General features: G+C 38.6%; 1 protein-coding gene across 3 annotated transcripts in view; it reads left to right on the forward strand.

The window, feature by feature from the left end:
- The window catches only part of LOC124798206 (V-type proton ATPase 116 kDa subunit a 1), a 660,233-nt gene that overhangs the window by 585,452 nt on the left and 54,298 nt on the right, over nt 1–20,483 (forward strand). For all 3 annotated transcript variants that reach the window (XM_047261510.1, XM_047261508.1, XM_047261509.1), the window contains 3 exons: nt 8,030–8,169; nt 14,226–14,459; nt 17,245–17,357. In XM_047261510.1, the coding sequence (XP_047117466.1) occupies nt 8,030–8,169; nt 14,226–14,459; nt 17,245–17,357 (487 nt within the window). The remainder of the gene's footprint in view (nt 1–8,029; nt 8,170–14,225; nt 14,460–17,244; nt 17,358–20,483) is intronic.

The following is a 20,483-nucleotide window of genomic DNA, read 5'->3' on the forward strand; positions in this document are numbered from 1 at the left end:
AATGTTGTTAGCACATTTTATTGCGGGAAAAGGAAGAGGTGGGCAAAGCATTACCAGAGGAACAAAATAATTATTGTAAGTAAATATGTGAAATAAACTGTGAGTTGACAGATGAGCACTTCAGGAAAACCACTTATATAAAATCCACTGAAAGTGTCACACTGGAATAAAATAATGTTAAATGTCAATGTATGTAAGTGAAATGATTAACAAAAACCTTTGGCTGTAGAATATAATGATCTTTGTAACAGCAAGGGTTAGCTGGGTGGAGGAAAGGTTTGAAGTGCTTAAGAAACTAGACAACCCAATGCCAAAGTGAACCTTGAATTGCAGAGGTTTCAGCTTGGCCTCATGTCTAGTGTGGTTGTGACATTCACCTGCTTCATTTCTTTGTTGATAGTTCTTGGTGTCGACTTACTGCGTTGTTATACTAGCTGCAAAATGGGGGGTGGAAGTTCAACACTGACTACTGTAAATGAAGTAGCCGACAGTTGCACAGTTGCATATCACAGTTCTTTACTTTCACTGTTCACAACCCCCCCCCCCCCCCCCCCAATATTACACAGTTATATGGCTAGTTCACTATTGGTAAGTGATAAACCTCATTAATGTCTTGCAGGCAAACATCAGCATACTGCTACAATAGTTCGCTGTTGAACATGTAGGTACAGTAAATACCAAACCACCCAGTTCACTATTTCTCAAATAAATTGAACAGACACTGTCATTGTTTTAACACACGGCCTATTTATGTAACACTAATTCCAATGTTCAATTGTCGCATTAGTCTAATTGATACAGACTTCCTGTCTGAAAATTGGCTGGACCAAAATTCGGCCATTTATATATCCTCACAATAATAGGCGCTGAAACTATACATTGTTCAATGTTCAAGTTACAGAAATTACAATTAAAACATAACTCATTCAATTAACTGAATATATAGAAAAATTCCTCCTTTTGAACAGGTACTTCTACCACAAAGGTTAGGCCAAATTATTTGTTTAAATAATGAAATTAACAGATATAGGTATACAAACAATACTGTTGACACATTTGGTAATTATTTTGGAATTAATTAAGCACTGGCTTTGATAACATGTTTTCGAATAGAGCCAAATAAATATTCTAAGAATTGTAGCAGTTCTTCTTCCAAATGTTTATAATTATTATAGAATTTATATTTGTCTGTAAGTCAACAGTAGACTCTAAGTCATTAAACAATTACTGATTTCACCCTGTAACAAAAGATATTAACTAGGAATAGTCAAAATAAATTAGTAAACTGATTACATACACAAAACTAAGCACAAAATTACATACTTAAGCCTGAGGGCCAACCTTTCTCTTTTATGGAAAATGCAAATATACTCATGCGTGTTAAAAGTAATCAGGCAAAAATGAAAATATGAATTTAAGGAAAAATAGAGATGGGGCCCCTCCACGCCCGCACCTTCGTGGTGACCAAACCAAAAGTTCTACTGTCACCTCCGTAAACATGTTAGTTATCTAGTAAGTGGATCACAGGATGCTGGGCTGTGATGTTATTCGTGCATCTGGGTAAGACTACGCATTAACACGGTCCATCAGGTGATACATAGTGGACGAAACGCGAGTGAGGGTAGCGATTTGAAGAGCAGAGGGAAAAAAGTGGCATGGCTCGTGCCGTGGGAAAAAAAACCTCTGCGACAGTGGGATGGGTAGTAAGAGCAGTAGTGGCTTACTAGCTGCGATAGCTCATGCAAGGTTGGATTTGTTACTATAGGTATCATGCATCATTACCGTGACAAGCGATGGTGATGTATCCCAGTTGCTGCAACTGCTACATTCCTGGAACAATCAAGATCGTTATACAGTAGTGGGAGACGGTACGGCTTCCCTGTGTGGTGCCAGTTATTTGGCAGTGTATTTCAACTGGATATCCAGTAATGGCGTCTGATTAACAGGAGCTCGCCTGTACCGTTATGTTTGCATATGCTTGGCCATAGATGTTATGTCCTTACAAGTATGTCTTTTGGTCTTTTATGTTTCCATCTATGGTTGTGGTCGTAGTTCCCCATATTCAGAATAAACGGGTTCTGTGAATGTCTGGAGTTTCTGTATAGTCTTGTGGTGAGTTTGTGGATTACCTCCGTGAGAGTCTCAAGTCGGTATTCCCGGTGAAGGTCCGCGATGCATGTGTATTGTGGAGCATTGCTTATGATTTTGAGTGCTTTGTTTTGTATGAGCTGCAGACGGCGCAGGCATGTAGGCGCAGCGTATCCCTAGACAGGAGCTGCGTACGTCATCAGGGGTCGGATAAGTGTCATGTACATGGACCTCGACACCCTTCTGTTCAGTGTGCTACGCCTGTTGAGCATAGGATAGAGCTGTTTGAGCCTCGTGCTAGTTCGGTTGGTCATGTATTGTATGTGGTCCCCCCAGAGTAATTTCCGGTCCAGCCAGACACCGAGGTATTTGACTTTCTCACGGAAACGTATTGGGCGTGCATGTAGAGTTATTGGTCTGCAGTAGCGGTGTTTGCACAGTTGCTTCGGTCTTCTAGTGAACAGAATGGCTTCGCACTTGTCGATGTTTACTCTAACACGCCATTTCTCCAACCAAGGCTCAGCCACTCTGAGTGCAGTCTGTAGGTGTGACGTAATGTTTGATGGTTTCCAATCTTGCGCAAGGATGGCTGTGTCATCCACGTAGATTGCCATCGTTGTGTTGTGTGTGGTTGGGAGATGGTTTATGTAGAGGTTAAACAGTAGGGGCCCTAGGATGCTTCCCTGGGGTACTCCCGCTTGTATACCATGTCGTGTTGATTGTACTCCGTGCACGTCAGTGCTGAAACTCCTGTCTGTGAGGTAAGTGTGTATTAGACGCAGCAGCCCGTCGGGGAATCCCACATCGCTGAGTTTGCGGGTGAGGCCGTTGTGCCATAGACGGTTGAAAGTCTTTTTGATGTCCAGGAACACCACCCCTGTAGCTTTGTTTATGTTGAAGCCATATGGTATATGTTCAACGACCCGTAGGAGTTGTTGTGTTGTGGAGTGGTGATTCCTGAAGCCGAATTGCTCCGGTCTCAGGGTGTCATTTGTTATGCAGTGCCTAGTGATGCATTTGAGAATCACCTTCTCAACAATCTTACTGAGCGAGCTCAGAAGGCTGATGGGTCGGTAATTTTGTGGGAGTCTGTGGTCTTTCCCCGGCTTCCTGAACATCAGGACCTTGGCCATCTTCCAAAAGGCGGGGAAGTGTTGGTGTTTTAGTATGGCATTCATTATGTGTGAATTTAAGGAGGAAAATGGCAAAACAAGAGCGGATGTAGAGAGATCCCAGCTTGATTAATCACATGGTGAAACAATGAAGAGCTAAAACTGTAAATTGAATTCTCTAACTGTTGACATAGTCACAGATTGTTTCAGTAAACTATACTATATGATGTGCCTCTTACTCATGCTGTTGTATTGTTTTATTCAGTGTATGGTAAAAACAGGACACTCAGTTCTTCACTAAACAGTTTTTCATTGCAGTATACCAACTAAACAACGGAAAATCCAGGATGGAATGTAACAGTGTTATGAAAAGGAAAGTTGCCACTCACCATATAGCAGAGATGCTGAGTCGCAGATAGGCACAACAAAAAGACTTTCACAAAGAAAGTTTCTGGCCTGTAAACAACACACACACACACACACACACACACACACACACACACGCGCGCGCAACTGAAGTCTCGGGGAACTGTAGCCACATTGCTTACAATCTGAAAGCTTTATTTGCGACAGTCTTTTTGTTATGCCTATCTGTGACTGTGACTCAGCATCTCAACTATATGGTGAGTGGCAAAATTCGTTTTAATAATATCAATAGACCTATTCTGTATTTACTCGAATCTAAGCTGCACTTTTTTTCCAGTTTTTGTAGTCCAAAAAACCGCCTGCGGCTTAGAATCGAGTGCAAAGTAAGCGGAAGTTCTGAAAAATGTTGGTAGGTGCCGTCACAACTAACTTCTGTCGTCGAATATATGTAGCGCTACGCAGGCATGAGGCATGCTTCGCAGGCACAAAGACAAATACTGGCACCAAAACCTCTGCGTCAGTAAATAAATAAAAAACAGGTGGAAGACGAGCTTTTTTTTCTCCGCCCCGAGTTTCGACCACTGCATTTTCATACATTATCCAACGAAGTAAATACAAATTCCGTATTGTTCCTCTTCGAACGTAGCAGCATTTCAATGTACTACGAAAATCCGACTGGCAAGACTGTTTGGGATATTTGTCAATATGGCCAACTCTGCTTTCTGAATTTTTTCCTAACTGTGAGAAGAAATGGTTGCTAATAGGAACTTTTATGAATTGTGAATCACATGCAGTATTCTCTTCACCATAAGAATAATACGAATATAAACATTTTGCCATGTATTCTTTCGTGTTTGCTGCTATCTCATTTAAATCCTGTCCGCCTAATAAACTACGAAACTTGAGTGAGACAGCAGCAGACGCGGAAGAATATACATACCATGTCATGTTTATATTCGTATTATTCTTATGCCTAATAGTGATCCAGTCAAAAATGAAGCACGGCAATTGACTAGATTTTTAAATCTAAGATGACTCTAATTTCTGTGCACAATGTTATGTACTAAAGAGGCGTCTGCAAAGATTTTCAAACGGAAAAAATTTTCGCTAAATTCTCGTTCAGAACATCTTCTATCATACGCAGTCTATTATTTGATTCTTGTTGATCAATATCAAAGAAAGCAGCAGTGTAAGCAGCAACGAATAGCAGTCTCATGCCATTGTTTCGCTAATGAGACGATTCCTCTCTTTGTTTTTTTAATTGTAAGCGGCGGCAGCGTGCACAAAAGCAAGCCATGCCGCGAGCGGCGACAGGCCATAAACCCTCATTTTCAGAATGCGACAAACAATGCAGGACACAGTACAGTAATGCATTTTCAGCTTTGAGTGACGGAAACACCTATAACAAAGAGAACTGCACTTGTCAGATCAAAGAAAAATAAGCAATCAATTCAAACCAGACGAAGCACGTGAAAAAGGAAGGGTACCCGTATAAATACGGACGGAGCGCCTGACGCATAACAACGGCTACCTGGTAAAGCTTAACTGCTAAGCTTACGACTCGAACCAAACTACTACAGCTGTATCGTCATTCATTCAACCTAAATTGTGTCTCATATTACAATGGACCAAGTGTGTTTCGATTTGGAAGTGCGGCCTAAAACTTTTCTCTCCCCTTGAATTTCGAGTCTCAGATTTCAGGTGTGGCTTAGATTCGGGAAAATTTTTTTTCCTCTATTTCGAGTCTCATTTTTCAGGTGCGGCTTAGATTCGAGTGCGGCTTAAATTCGAGTAAATACGGTAATAAGTTTTAAGATGATGAAATGTATAAGAACCTATTTTCACCGTTAAAGTGTGTAATGCTCGTATTCACAATATGGATGAGAATTAAGTCAAAATTTCAGTTCAGTTATAAGCAATATCCACATCATAATACAATGATTTTTACAAAATGATGAATTGGGTTTTGGAAGAGGAAAATTTAGAATCAGCAGTGTTGAAAATTGGTGGATATATTTAAATTTTATTTACGTTAGCTGCAGAAGTCCCAAGGTGATTCTTTCAACAGAAATAATCAATTTTTAATATATCAATGAAAATATCAACAAAAGGTAATACATTTTGTATTTTCTAAGATCATACAAGACAAACTAAACTTGGACAGTACTCGTACTGATTGACTGACTGACTCCTGCAGTCACCCTTCTGCCCCATTTATAATATTTTAACAATACACTAACTATTCCCCTGTTCGTGAAGATGTAAGATATAATTACAGTTCCATAACTGAAGTCATTTTCCTTCATGGTTCCCATTAAAATTTACTTAACATTTTAAATTCGTATGATTTTTTAATTGACTTTTTCATTGTATGATGGGAGTACTGGAGTTTACACACATAATATAGTAAAACATTTTTTTCTGTTTACTTTGGGTTTTGACACAAACCTACAAGAACCAGAATAATAATTAGTATTATCTTCTTTCCAGTAATCCGAAACCAATGCCTTTTTATGAAAGTTTCAAGACTTATTTAGTTTTAACATTTCAGTATCTTATATATATCCCTGTTACCAGTTCATCTGGTTTATTATTTCATCTATAGACTTGTAGTGTCTAGAAAGCCTGCATACTCGGTTCGCCAGACAAACAATTAAACAAGTTGTATTAATGAGTTTTATTATAAAAAGAAAATTACAGTACTTAACTTTTGCAATTACACAGATGTGTAGCAAGAGAAGTGTGACATAACAAAATAATCAATCTTCCTAAGTATAGATAATCGCAAGTTTGTGATACATAGACTGTACAAGTGAAGTGACTAGCATTGACGCTTCTATCCAAGTCACTAATCTTGAAGCTACTATTGAAATGGGCCATCACCAGTTGGTCGTGGCGCTTATGTCCTCATCACATAGGGGCCGCTGCAGTAGCGTTGTCATCCTGGAAGGGGGTCGGACAGCGTGCGATTGGTTGTCCCCTTCTCTCAGCCTTCTCTGCTTTGTCGTTCCTGACTGGCATGCAGGTGCTTGACTTAATGTTGTAACAAGACTAATGAATGTAAATAAAAGAAAAATTACAGAAAAATGAGTATAATTATAAACCATTAACATAATTCTATGAAGCAACATAAGAATTTAAAGATTAGCTACAAAAATGAAATACACAAGTTTAATGTGATTTGTATGTAAGTATCATATTGTTCATTTGACAAATCACAGTCTGTGCTTTACCCATGCAGTTTAAATTTGTATAGATAAATAACTTTGGCATTGTGCAGAGTCGTGCTAACTACTGTTTATCAACAATGAAAAGTCCTAGAATTTTTGTCTCTTTCTTGAAAGGTGTTCACCACTAACTTAGATAAAAAGCAAGTAAGTAAGTGACCTTAAGCTTTCCCAGTGAATCATGTGCATTGATTTCAGGTGTCCAGCCAGCTGCAGTCACTGACAAAATACTGCATTTCAGCTGTGTATTCTGCTGTCATCTTCAGGCAATACATGTAAAATGAGTGTTTCCTTTCTTATGCTCTTATCCCTCCCCAGACCTCTCCCCAAAGTCTGGCTGCACATCACAGCATGTAGGTGTTGGTGGGGTGCCACGATCACCTGAGGTTGGGCATAGACTCCAATCTTTCAGTGAGTCTGCTGCCATTGACAGGCAAGGAACTCACTCTCAGGTGACATTGTGACTTCAGATGACTGAGTGCTGTTTCCCACACTTTACTGAGAGTGAAGCCACTGTCCTTATTGATCATGCCATCAGCCACTTGTATCCCAAAATGACAAGGTTTGTCTTAGCACTTTCATTTGCTCATATGTCATGGAATGCCCTATAGATATTATGCAACCAGAGATTTTTTGTGTGGTTTAGTTCATTGCAACTCCTGTGCTCCAACACCTTTCTTCTTCTTCTTCTTCTGCACAGTTATCACAATTTAAACCTTACCACAGTTACATGGGATACAGTCAACAGCCCAAAGTTATATTTTACCCTACCTAATAGCACCTTCATTTTTGGAGGTGGATTGAAAATCCATTCATTGTTACACCAAGCATATTATTCTGCCAGTTTTATTTAATACTTTGCTGGCATATAGCAGGTATGCCATTGTCTTATTATTCTCATTTTCACACTCATTGCATAGATATCACCTGAAGTTGACCGTAAGATACACCGTTGAAATATTGTATTTCATCAAGTTTCATCAGTTCACCCAGCTGGAGATCTGAAATCAATACAAACAGAAAATAGGTAGATGACCAGATACATGACAAACTAAAATTAAAATTTTCTTTCATACTTATGTAGCCGCGAAGTAAGTTTGCTGTTTGGTCACAATTTATTGTCAAGATTATGTCATGTACATGTATTTGTATTACAGTTTTCTCACCTTCTAGGAGACACAATATCCACTAGACACACTCTGCAGGAACTTAAACTAACTGAAATATTGTTTACAGCTTTATACACAATCATCACTTTTCCATTCCTGTTTGCCATAATGTTTGGTGATGCTGGACATGGCCTTATCATGTTTGCATTTGGACTGTATATGGTTTTAACAGAGAAGAAACATATGAAACAGAAGAGTACTAATGAGGTATGTTACAAAGAAAAATGATGCATCTATAGTTCACTTACAAAGATTAATTAGCTTCATTAACTTACTGGACAAATAATTTGTAAAATAAAGCACATCTGGATTCTTATGGCAAACTATTTATGAACTCACGTATTTCTTAAGCAAGTACTTGTGTTTCTAACAACTTAATGTCAGTCTTTTTTTCAAATTACATCTCAGTGACTTCCTGTTATAAATGCTTGTGTCAGCTGGGAGATTGTTAAAAGTAATATTTTAAGGTGTCCATCTGGATTGATGGCTCAGTTTCTATTCACAAAGTCTTAATGATCTTGTCTTCTTTCCATTCTGTAAGTAATAGCCTAGGTGCTCACAGCATAGACTCTTAATTGCACTATGAGGTGGCGGTAGAAACATTTTGTTGTCTATATGCGAGTTATAATCCATTCATCATAAGAATAAACCTGGTGTAAACATTGCACTATGTATTCATTCACGTGGGACTGCAGCCAAGCTGTCTCAGGGGACTGATGACCATAGATGTTAAGTCCCATAGTGCTCAGAGCCATTTGAGCCAAGCTGTCTCAAGTACCATCAAGTATGATAATAAGGGTACGTTTTGTGCTGTGCGTTACACGCACGTTGACTTAGGGATAATACCGGACAACAGCTTTACCGGCGCATTTAACTTGGACAGCACTGGCCGGTCAGCTGGTACAGCTAGTCTGCAGTGACATGGCCAGCTGCAGTTCTCACGTAAAGAGAGACGAGCAGAGGAGCAATAAAGCTTCGAATGTCATTTAATCTTTAAGCAGAATGAAATAATACACTGCAAATCTCCCATAATACGCTCCTTAGATGACTAAACAAAAACCGCAACATATTATCATTTTTAGCTAAATTACTATTGTAATTAAAAATAAGAATGATGATAAATCCTGACTTAACCACAGGGTAATTTTTCTGCATAAGCTGTGTGTAACATAAGAGAGTATTGAAGTATTTCACCATATAGTTAAAACTGAAGCCACTGAAGGTATTACTTACAGTCAGTCGTCTGGTAATCTCTTACCTCCTTCTTTATCCGAATCTGAGAAACACATTTCAGTTCTGGAAGTGTCACCTGCTATGTTGATAACAAGCCTATCAACAACATAATCCACGAAGCCAACCACATGCAGCATTTTCTCTTCGTCTTTTATGACGAGCAGTGCTATATCCCTGCCAGCATTCGGCAGTGCCGTGTGGGAAAGCTGCGTGCGTTAGTTCCAGTATGTCTGGCAGCTTAACAGTCTTGTCACTTCTCAGGCCAAATCCCACAGCTTGGCTCCAGATTAGTACTGTTGGGTTCATATTATAATGGTACAGTAGCAAATGTAAAAGTGCAGCATTTGTATGATGTACTCGATGCTGTGAAAATGATTGTTTTTCATGTTTCTACAGTACTTATCTACCTCTGTGGTACAAAACAATGGACATGGTCCAAATAAAGAGGATTTGGATTTTCATTTTTGCCTTAACCCTCAACTACTATTGACCGTCTCTTAGACCACTACAAATTTTTGTGTTGAGATATTTCTCACACCCTTGCAAAGCCAAATGGACTCTTATGTGTACCTTCCTATTGGCTGACAAGCTACACACACCAGCATTCTTGCAATGTTGCTGCTCTTAGTTTCGTAATTATTAGCCTTGAGAGGTCTCTCAATGTACCATAGTGTTTGCGTGCTGCATTTTTGTTGCATGCTAGTGTTTCTTCATGGCAGGGAAAGCTGGACATTCTATGCAATGTATGTTATGCGAGACAGATGTGGATGTTCAAGATTGCCCCAATGAATCTTTGGATGAAGACTTTGATGACAGTGATAATGACAATGATTTTGAGATATTTAGTGATCACAACACTAATTCAGAGCTGGAAACTGAAAGTGAAGAAGATGTGACAGCTGATGACAATGGAGCTTACTTCTTCGGTAAGCACAGATGTTTTCAATGCAGAAAAAAGCAGCCACCAGCTAAAGTAGGAACAAGGCAACACAACATTGTCTTGTAGCTTCCTGGACTGTGACAGATAGTAAAAGGTCTTAGAGAAATTCCTGCTGATTTGGGGGTATGGAAACTATTCTTTACAGCAGACATTCTAGATCAAAACATTCGATGGACAAATCGGAAAATATCTAAGCTTAGAGCACAGTATGCTAATAATCCCTTATCCTATCTACAAAATGTTGATGTAATTGAATTGAAGGCTCCAATTGGTCTGCTAGTGTATTCAGCCATTTTCAAGTCGGGGAACGAGTCTGTTTACAGCTTGTTTGCAACCTATGGAACAGGCAGAGATGTTTTCAGATGCATTGTTAGCAAAGAAAGATTTATGTTTTTATTGTCTGCATTCTGGGAGGAAAGAAAGAAAATAGACAAATCAGCAGCAATTTCACAAATCTTTCTGCGTTTCATCGAAAACCCAACTTCGCTAAACTGTAGGTGCAAAAGTGTGTGTTGATGAAATGCTTGTTCTTTTTTATGGAAGGTGTGGGTTTAGAATGGTATGCCAAACAATCCAGCAAAGTATGGCATGAACGTTCAGTGTTTGACTGACGCTCGTGCAAATTACTTGCGCAACGCATACATTTATTTTGGAAAAGGCAGCAATGGTCACACCCTTCCCAGCCATGAGAAAGCTCACAGTGTTCCCACACAGGCTGTTCTTCAATTGATGAAACCCACGGAAAGCACAAGGAGGAATGTTACAGGTCCCATCTGGTACTCATCAGTAGAACTAGTCAATGAACTTTCCAAAAAAGGGCTCACATACATTGGTACACTGAAAAAGAATAAAAAGGAGACCCCACAGAACTTCTTACCTAATAAGAAACATGGTGTGAAGACATCTGTTTATGGTTTTACAGAAGATATGACTCTGGTTTCCTTCATGCCCAAGAAGTCTAGAGTTGCAATACTTATCTCTTCTATGCCCCATTCAGTAAACAATGATCCTGAATCAGGAAAACTTGAGATCATCCTATTTTATAACACAACAAAAGGTGGTGTGGAATGTCTCCACCAAAGGTGTGCAGCTTATTCAAGTCGCCAGACAAGAAGATGGCCTTTGGCCATGTTCTTCACATTAGTGGCTGTTGCTTGCAGTGTAAATTGTTATGTGGTGCATCAAGCATAAACAATGGCAGAAGTAATGACGAGATTGAGCTTCATGAAGACTAGCAAGAGACCTAGTTGAACCTCATCTGAAGCATAGAATTTCTATTGACACTTGGCACGAGAGTTGAGTGTCATCACCAGAAGAATACTTCACTTACAAGATCAGCCTTAGACAATGAAAGAAGAATCTGAAAATTGAAAAAGTGTGCCTTTTGCCTTCCTCATCTGAAGACGAAAACAAAATATCTGTGTCAACAGTGTGTTGTTCTGATTTGTTTGGAGTGTTCCAGGAAGGTCTGCGTGAAGTGTCTGCAGGTGGAAATTGAATAATTTATGATTCAGTGGCACATGAGAACACACATTTAGTTTTTACTTGTAATTATAGAAGTAAAATGTGCCAAAGTTTTTCCATTCATAGACTTATGGATTGAAATATTGCCTCTACATTTCAAAGATGAGTCGTAAACTGAAAGTTGACTTCGCAAACAAGTTATCGTAAGTCAAGTTCGATTTTTCCACCTAATTACATTGCCAATTTGTAATATAATCTCTCTGACCAGTTTGTAATATAATCTCTCTGATGATAATCTACGTGTGAGTAGAAAGCTAACTAACAATTAGGTGGTCATGAGATTTGCTTATGAAAAAATATTTTTAACTGCTGCATCAAAATAGAGTAGTCGAAAACACCTATAAACTGAAGTGGAGGTTTCAGTTCATACATGACTTGTTCCCCTGTATCAGTTTATCAGGTTTTAAAGGCCATAGTATCCGTTGGACTTGGAAATGATGAGGGGCTAAATGCTGTACAAATTACTAGTGTCAGCAGTGGAAAGCAATTACATACTGATAAAAATAGCAATGCACACCAATGTTTGCTCATAGTGTGGTAGGAGTCCAGGAAGTGCATAAGTACACCTAAGGCCATGGTTCAAAATATGTGATGGAACAATCTAAATCAGTCATAGAAGTAATGTCCAGGAAAAGGGAACTGTACACTCAACTAGACAACCAAAAGTGTACTATTAAATAATATTTTGGGCCTGGGGACCAGTAGCAGATTAGGCCAACAGCAAAATTTTGTGGGAGCAAAGAACAGCATTCTGACTGGTAAATGTGGCTTACAGTTCATGTAAGTGGATTTCCAAAATATTTAAATAACATCCCATCAACGTTGAGTTAAGTGGAGCATACACAAAACATGCTTATTTTTTAAAGATATTGTACAAAAACGAAACTTTCTGGCAGATTAAAACTATGTCGCACCGAGACTCGAACTCTGGACCTTTGCCTTTCACGGGCAAGTGCTCTACCAACTGAGCTACCCAAGCACGACTCACGACCCGTCCTCACAGCTTCACTTCTGCCAGTACCTCTGCAGAGTGAAAGTCTCATTCTGGAAACATCCCCCAGGCTGTGGCTAAGCCAAGTCTCCTCAATATCCTTTCTTTCAGGAGTGCTAGTTCTGCAAGGTCCGCAGGAGAGCTTCTGTAAAGTTTGGAAGGTAGGAGACGAGGTACTGGCAGAAGTGAAGCTGTGAGGACAGGCGTGAGTTGTGCTTCGGTAGCTCAGATGGTAGAGCACTTGCCCACAAAAGGCAAAGGTCTCGAGCTCAAATCTCGGTCCAGCACACAGTTTTAATCTGCCAAGAAGTTCCATTGTACAAGAAGTTTGAAAACTTGAGTTAAAATTAAATATTTACTGACCAGCCTATGGGAACAGATTGAACTGATATTGTTTCGTATCTTTGCATCTTATTCATTTTATGAATTAACTAGCTAATAAACCCAGCTTTTCCCAGGTATTTACTCATTACAATCTTCTATTGGTCCTTCTCATCCTCCCTCCTCTCTCTTTCCATCTCCTCCTCCGTCCTCTCTGTTTTCATCTCCTCCTCCCCCATCTCTCTGTCAAGCCAGTCCTCCCCCATCTGTCCAATTCCTCCTCCCCCTCTAATTCCCTCTCCTCCTTCCCTCTCTTTGTCCATCTCCTTTCCCTGTCCCCCTGTTCATCTCCTTCTCTCTCCTCTCTCTCTGCCCATCTCTACCTGTTCCTTTCTTGCCCATTTCCTTCTCCCCCCTTTCCCTGCCATTCCCTCCTTCCCCCTGTCTGTTCGTCTGCTCCTGCCCCATCTCTCTGCCTCTCTCTTCCTCTCCTTGTCTCTGTCCATCTCCTCAGCTCCCCTCTATCCATTTCTCCCTCCCCTATCTATGTCCACTTCCTCCTCCTCCCCCTCCTATCTGTGCCTATATCCTCCTTCCCTCTTCCTGCCTGCCCATCTCTTCATCCTCCCTTCTCTCCCCACATTAGACCACTCACCCCAATAGAAGGCTGGTGGTTCTTACACCTGCAGTATTTCTTTCCAGATTGTAGCTAACGTGTGTACCAAACTTGACTGAAATTGTTCCAAGGGCTTGTCATGAGCTTTGCTCATACACATACATGTGGGGAGACGGAGAACAAGATGGTGAAACTGGAACAGACTTTCTTTAATCTAAACCTAGAAAGAGAGATCAGTGTGAATCACAAAGATCATATGCATAGCATGGTTACTATTTGAGGAACAGACACCATGATGGTTCATGACGGCCATGAAGAATGAATTTTAATTGAGTCACAGTATATTACAAAAGCACTAATATACAGATAGTTTTTTTAAAAAAAAACTGCATAACTTTTACTTCAGCATAATAACACTAAGAGAAATTGTCTTCTCTCCCTTTTATTTTGGCAGTGCCAGTATTCAAATCATGAACCCATGGGACAACAGTCAAAGATGTTGGTCTGTGTTTTCATCCGTATTGAAATGTCAAGCACTTGGTGTATTTTAACAAAAAAAATTATAGATGAAGGCACAGGTTCAATCATTGTTTTCTCATTTGTGAGTCTTTAATGTAACCATCATTCTTCTGTTGCAGATTTGGAACATCTTTTTTGCTGGTCGTTACATCATACTTCTAATGGGTACATTTTCAATGTACACTGGGTTAATCTACAATGATTTCTTCTCCAAATCAGTTAATATTTTTGGTAGTAATTGGAATGTGTCTTATGATGAATCAACTCTCAGAGCAAATCATGAACTTCAGCTAAGTCCCAAAAATGATTATGGTGATTCGATATACCCACTAGGAATGGATCCTGCTTGGCAGGTGAGGTTGCAGAAGTTATACATATGTATGAATATTTTTATGTTTAATGGTAATGATAACACTGTACTTTTGGGATCCACATGACATTTAAAGCAGTAAATATTTCTTGTCCAATGCTGCACATTCCAAGTAGATAGATATACTTTTTGTTCCATGGATTCATGGTTAGGAAGTCCTCAAGGCTCTAGAACATGTCAAAAATATAAAGATACATAACACACATTTAAAAAAAATACATATTTTAATAACTCTTTATGGTGGAAATTGACATTAAGATCACAAACATACTCATGAAATTTTACTTCACATCATTCAAATGTGACTATCTGTTTACCCCTAGTATAAGTATTTGTTGCTTTTTAAAAATTTCTTTTCACAAAAAAAAAAAAAAAAAAAAGAAACTTGGATTCAGAGAGATTGCAAGTAAAGTACATAATGCTGGGACATGATTGGTTGGTTGATTTGGGAGAGGGCATCAAATGTAGAGGTCATTGGTCTCATCGGATTAGAGGAGTGTGGGGAAGGAAGTCAGCCATGCCCTTTCAAAGGAACTGTCCCATCATTTGCCTGAAGTAGTTTAGGGAAACCAGTGAAAACCTAAATCAGGATGTCCGGATGTGGGTTTGAATCGTCGTCTTTCCGAATGCGATTCCAGAGCCCTAAACACCTCGCTCGGTGCTGCGACATGATTTCAAATCAGTAGAGAGAGAGTGTGTGTGTGTGTGTGTGTGTGTGTGTGTGTGTGTGTGTGTGTGTGTGTGTGTGTGTGAGAGAGAGAGAGAGAGAGAGAGAGAGAGAATTTTCAGTCAGTGTTATGCGGTGACCAGCAGTTGTTTCAGTATTATTAGCCTCTGATCCTCATTAGACTTATATTACACAGACAGACAATCGTGATGCAGATGTGTTTCAACCATTGTTGTACTTTGCCGAAGATACGGAGATCTTTGATGACACACCTTAATCTACAATGTGAAGTTTTATGTTCTTCAAAAGCTGTTGTTCATGCTCTGCATCTGCTGCAAAAGACTTGCAACTTAATCACTTATAAATGCAAAATTAATAGAGCACTTCCCTTGCATCTCACCTGTGCAACGACAATGCCTCCTACCAAATTCCGTGGTGTTTAGGACCTTAATTTTCAAGCAATTCCATATCCAAAGCCATCCTTGTCAGGCTTATTCTCATTCTTAGTCAGTTAGTTTCACATTCCATGGATCATTTTGCATGATAAATCGTCATGCTATGGAATGAGTCATTTTACACTCACATCACAAATTAATTTGTAAACAAGGCTACATGCTGAACATTTATAAGTTTATTAAAAAAACATACAGATGTGAGTTGGTAATTCCTGCCCACCACATTTTACAATAATGGAAGTTCTACACAATAGACGGAGATGTCAAGGAGGAACTTCTTCAAATTTTATTTTCCTGTCTGTCAAACATTTTATGTCCCTTGATAAGTCATCAAGAATTTTGGCTGCACCATTGTGAACCACTGTTTAGTGCAAGAGACAACCTCAATGTGGAGTAATGAATGTCATTTTTCCTTTTAGTATTGTAATTATATACATCAGCGTTGCTTTTGAACTGCAACAGACAATTTACAAAAAATGTCTTGAGGGAATAAATATACTGTGAGGCAATAGTTGGACTGCCCAACTCCTTAAACAGATGTCTACAAGATGATCACTAATGATCATCACATAATATTCTGTTCTTGAGCTTTCTTTCTTAAAGATAATTTACCCCAGAAAATTGTTCCATATGAAATTATTGAATGAAAACATACAAAAATATGGAAGCTTACTATTTCTCTCTCTCTCCCCCCCCCCCTTCCCCCCATGATTTGCATTTATCCTAAGTGCAAATGTGGCTGAACTAAAGTGTTTTAGGAATTACAGAATGTGCTTTTTCCAGGTATATTCTCTTCAATATGGACACCTAAAAATTTTCAAGTTTCCTCCCTGTATATTATATCTCACCGTGTGTTATACTTATCATTGGTGTAATACCCCTTTTTACGTATTCTCCCTCAAAACCAGTACCACTGGGGAAAAAATTAAAATTTGAACACTTCACTCCCCAAAACCCCTTGTTACCAAATGAATTAGTTAAGTTTCTTGCAGCTAATCATTTAAAAACTTTTTTGTGTTACAGAAGGTAATTGCTGCATTTTACACCAGTAGGACACTTTTTATGTCTGTCTGGTTCAACATATGCAACAACTTTATAATAATTTGATTAAAAATGTGAAAGACTGGAAGAGTAAACAAAAATCTAAGGTCCCCCACCCAGTCTCTTTTTTGTACACATTGTTATGAAATAATTTGTAAACTACTCACTTGAGATTCAGAGTTGGTTAGTAAAGGGACAACTGTTTAGTATGTTATTCACATGAATAAACCAGAAAAGCTATTCTTAATAGCTGCATTAGGTGTTTACTAAAACAGTAAATTGACTTCAAACACACAAACTCCTGAGGTTTCCCTTGCTACACTATAACACTATTCTCCTACGGGTCACATAGTACTGTTGTGGCATCCTTTGACTATTTTTTCATAATGGAAGATAATCTTTGTTTTTTTAGATTGGTTAGTAATTTATTTTGTGAGTGATAATAACTGATGTCAGTTTTGTTATTCAATGCTTACAGTCTTTAGGTTTTGCAAATCCAAATATTATTGTGCTATTCACCCTATTTTGATACCTGTTTTCTGCTTTTCATTAATAATATTTTAAAATATGTGCACAAATTTCAGTTTAGTGTTTTCTGTCTTTAGCTGGCTGAAGCAAACAAGATCATGTACCTGAACTCATATAAAATGAAGTTATCTATAATATTTGGAGTTCTTCACATGATATTTGGAGTGTGTCTTAGTGTAGTGAATCATGTGTAAGTACCTATTAAATTAATTTTCTGTACTACCATAAATACAAAAGCTAATATCAGTGTGTGTGTTTTAATAACTATTGGAGTATTCAGTTTTGATTACAGTTATGTTACTGTTCCATGAAATATATTAAACACTTTGAACAGATGTCAGTGTTTATGTTATGTCCTGTATACTGTACAAGATAAAATGATGAAATCATATGATTTTTTGCAGTATATAGTGCCACGGTCGACAGATGATTTGACACGTTGTTAAACAGTGCACCTGAGAGTGATTATGTATTGGTACATTCTCCCTTCATTTGATCAGTTATGCTACTTAAAGAATGTCAACTAGTAGTGATCATAAGACAGTACTCACATTTATCTGCTGTTGGTTTCCATCTGTTGCTGAGTTAGCATTTGCTGTTCAGATTTTCCACAGGCTCTTGAAGTCTTATCCCTGTAATTAATAAGGGTGAATTGAACTTGTCCATATCCATATTAAGTTGACAGTAGAGATGGAGATTAAGAGTCAGATATTTTTCTGGGCCATGTTGTGCAAAAAGGAGCAGTTAGCTCTCTTGGATGCATTGTCTATCACAAGCCAATACGTACAGATTTAATCACTCACCTGTAGTTGCTGTCACAAACCAGAGCAATCTGATGCTCTATGCTGAAGATAATTGCTCACAAGGCTCAAGAATTTGGTGAGAAGAGACCCTAAACAGTGAATTATACCAGCTGAGAGCAGTTTTCTGTAGAGACTTCAGTATACAGAGGATCCCATTAAATATGCTTCCCTCACGATGTTATGAGAAAGGGAAGAAACTGAGTGATGCTAGGAGCTATTGTGTACTTACCAAATCATGGCAATCTGTCAGTGAAAACATGAAGGGTATTATAATATCATAAGATCACATTTATTTTCAGCCCTCTCATCAAGATACTTAGCGTGTTCTGCTCATTGAATATTACCTTCTCATTTGGAAGTCGGTTGCTGAGCTCATTCTTTGCAAAGTGGAATAGCATACACCAGCCAGGAAACAGCACAGTGAAGGAATGATTTCTGGAGCAATAACTTCACACATGAAGCCTCCCACCCAATGAATCTGTTGTTTCATAACATTACATTTCCCAGAAGTGTGCAGGCAACTCAAACAATAGATGGAAACAGCCTGAGGCCAGTTAGAAGCTCAACACCAGCCAAAAAATAAGCTAGTGGCCAGGACAGAGGTTGCACAGATTCAGTTCCTATGATATGCTATTGTATTCAGTTGTACAGTTTTGCACTCACAGTGTTGACAGCCTGATATTCATTATTGTTATTTACCTTTGCACATGCACCATATATTAGTATATCACACGTGACAAAGTGGCTGGGGCAAAACAATAATTGTTTTTGTGGTAGCATCTGGCAAATCACTCAGGATCTATATGGATATTTAATACTCCAGAAAAGCCTTAGATCACTGATATTGATACTGAGGTATAAATTTCCACCAGAACAAATGTCAAGTTCAGGACTGGCATAGGTGTGGAAGGGAAGGGATGGCAGAGGAAGGAGTGATGGAAGACAGTGCTCGTGTGGAACATGTGTGTACAGAGGAGTGTGAAACAGGTTGGAAATGGCCACTGGGACGTAAGGTGTATGTGAATGACACAGACTACTTGCCCGTAATGTGCAGATGGGGGAGGGGAGGCAGCAGTTTAGAAAAGCAAGCTCCTGGCTACAGTTTGATAGGCCCATACATCAGTTAGTTTGTTAATGGCCATACCAAAACAGAACACTGTGCAGTTATTGCAACAACATAGGTAAATTTGTGGATGCTTTCACAGATACATGGCATAAAGAGAATTTAGTCAAATCCCTGGCTGATAATTAATGTGGAATGTGAATTTTATAGGATTCATTGGATGACTGTAATCAACTTTGTGAAATGGGAGTATTGGTTCCCTGCTGGTTCCGTAGTTCTTCATTCTCTCAGGTCTCAGCTTACTTACTTTGTCTGAAACCACTGTAATCATTGTTTATTAGTTGATCTTGGTGTGTAGTGTGATTTCTTTGCATCTAGTTTAACACTTCCATTTGAACTTATAGTTCCCTCACATCTTCCTTGATTTCATAATCTTCCCAATGTTGCTCTTACTGTTAAATCATTTCTCTATTACTCTTAGGATGATTCTGTTTTCTGGTGTCCAATTAGATGTCCAAATAACGAAAATCATTTTTTATTGATTGTGTTCATTACTGGTTCCATTTCCTTGTAGACTGTTCCATTAGAAGCTAATATCCAGTGCCTATTTTCTTGGTATTTTTGTGTGTGTACATATTCTGATTATTATTCTTTCTGTCTGGAGTATTCCATCTACTTCTACAGTCTGTTTTGTAGCTGTTTTGAAAATGGTTTCACTTGCTTACATTATTTTTGACTGTATAACTGTTTCATAGTTTTCTTAATTTTGTGGCTGTTGGGAGGCTTTTTTCGTTTCTGTTTATGATGATACATTGTGCATTGTGCTTTCATCAGTTTGTTTATTCTATTAAGCCACATAAGTTTATAATTGATGTTACATGTTAAGTTTTCTCTTAGGCATTTAAACGTTCTCTGCAATTTTGATTGCCTGTTCTTCTATTGTGATATTTTTAACAAGTGGTGGGTCAGTTAACATATTTTCTGTTTTTTCCAATGTACATTTGGAGGCTGATTTTCTGCACTGTTTTGTTGCCAATTTAACTGGTTTTTAGAGTTTTCTGGATGTCACTGGACAGGAAAGTGGCATCATCCCCATGCAGTTCAAATTTATGTTGTCTTTGAGTTCTGAAATGTAATGTTCTGTAAGTTAACTTGGATCTTTCCCTCATTATATATTCCAATGTACTGTTGAAAAGAAGTGACGACAATCTATCTCTGTCTTAAACATGTTTTTATGGGAAAGGCATAGGAAAATTTTCGTCAGAATTTAACTTTGTATTATGTGTTTGTTAAGGTGAGGTCTATCAATTTGACTAAAATTGTAGTCATATTCTGTCTTAAAATCTACAAAGGTTATTGCAAATGGTTCACTGTACTCCCTGTAATATGTCACCACTAATTTTAAAGCTGTGGTTTTTTCTTCACAGCTTCTTCAAGGTCTGAAGCCTCT

The sequence above is a fragment of the Schistocerca piceifrons genome, chromosome 5, assembly GCF_021461385.2.
Source record: "Schistocerca piceifrons isolate TAMUIC-IGC-003096 chromosome 5, iqSchPice1.1, whole genome shotgun sequence".
NCBI lineage: Eukaryota > Metazoa > Arthropoda > Insecta > Orthoptera > Acrididae > Schistocerca > Schistocerca piceifrons.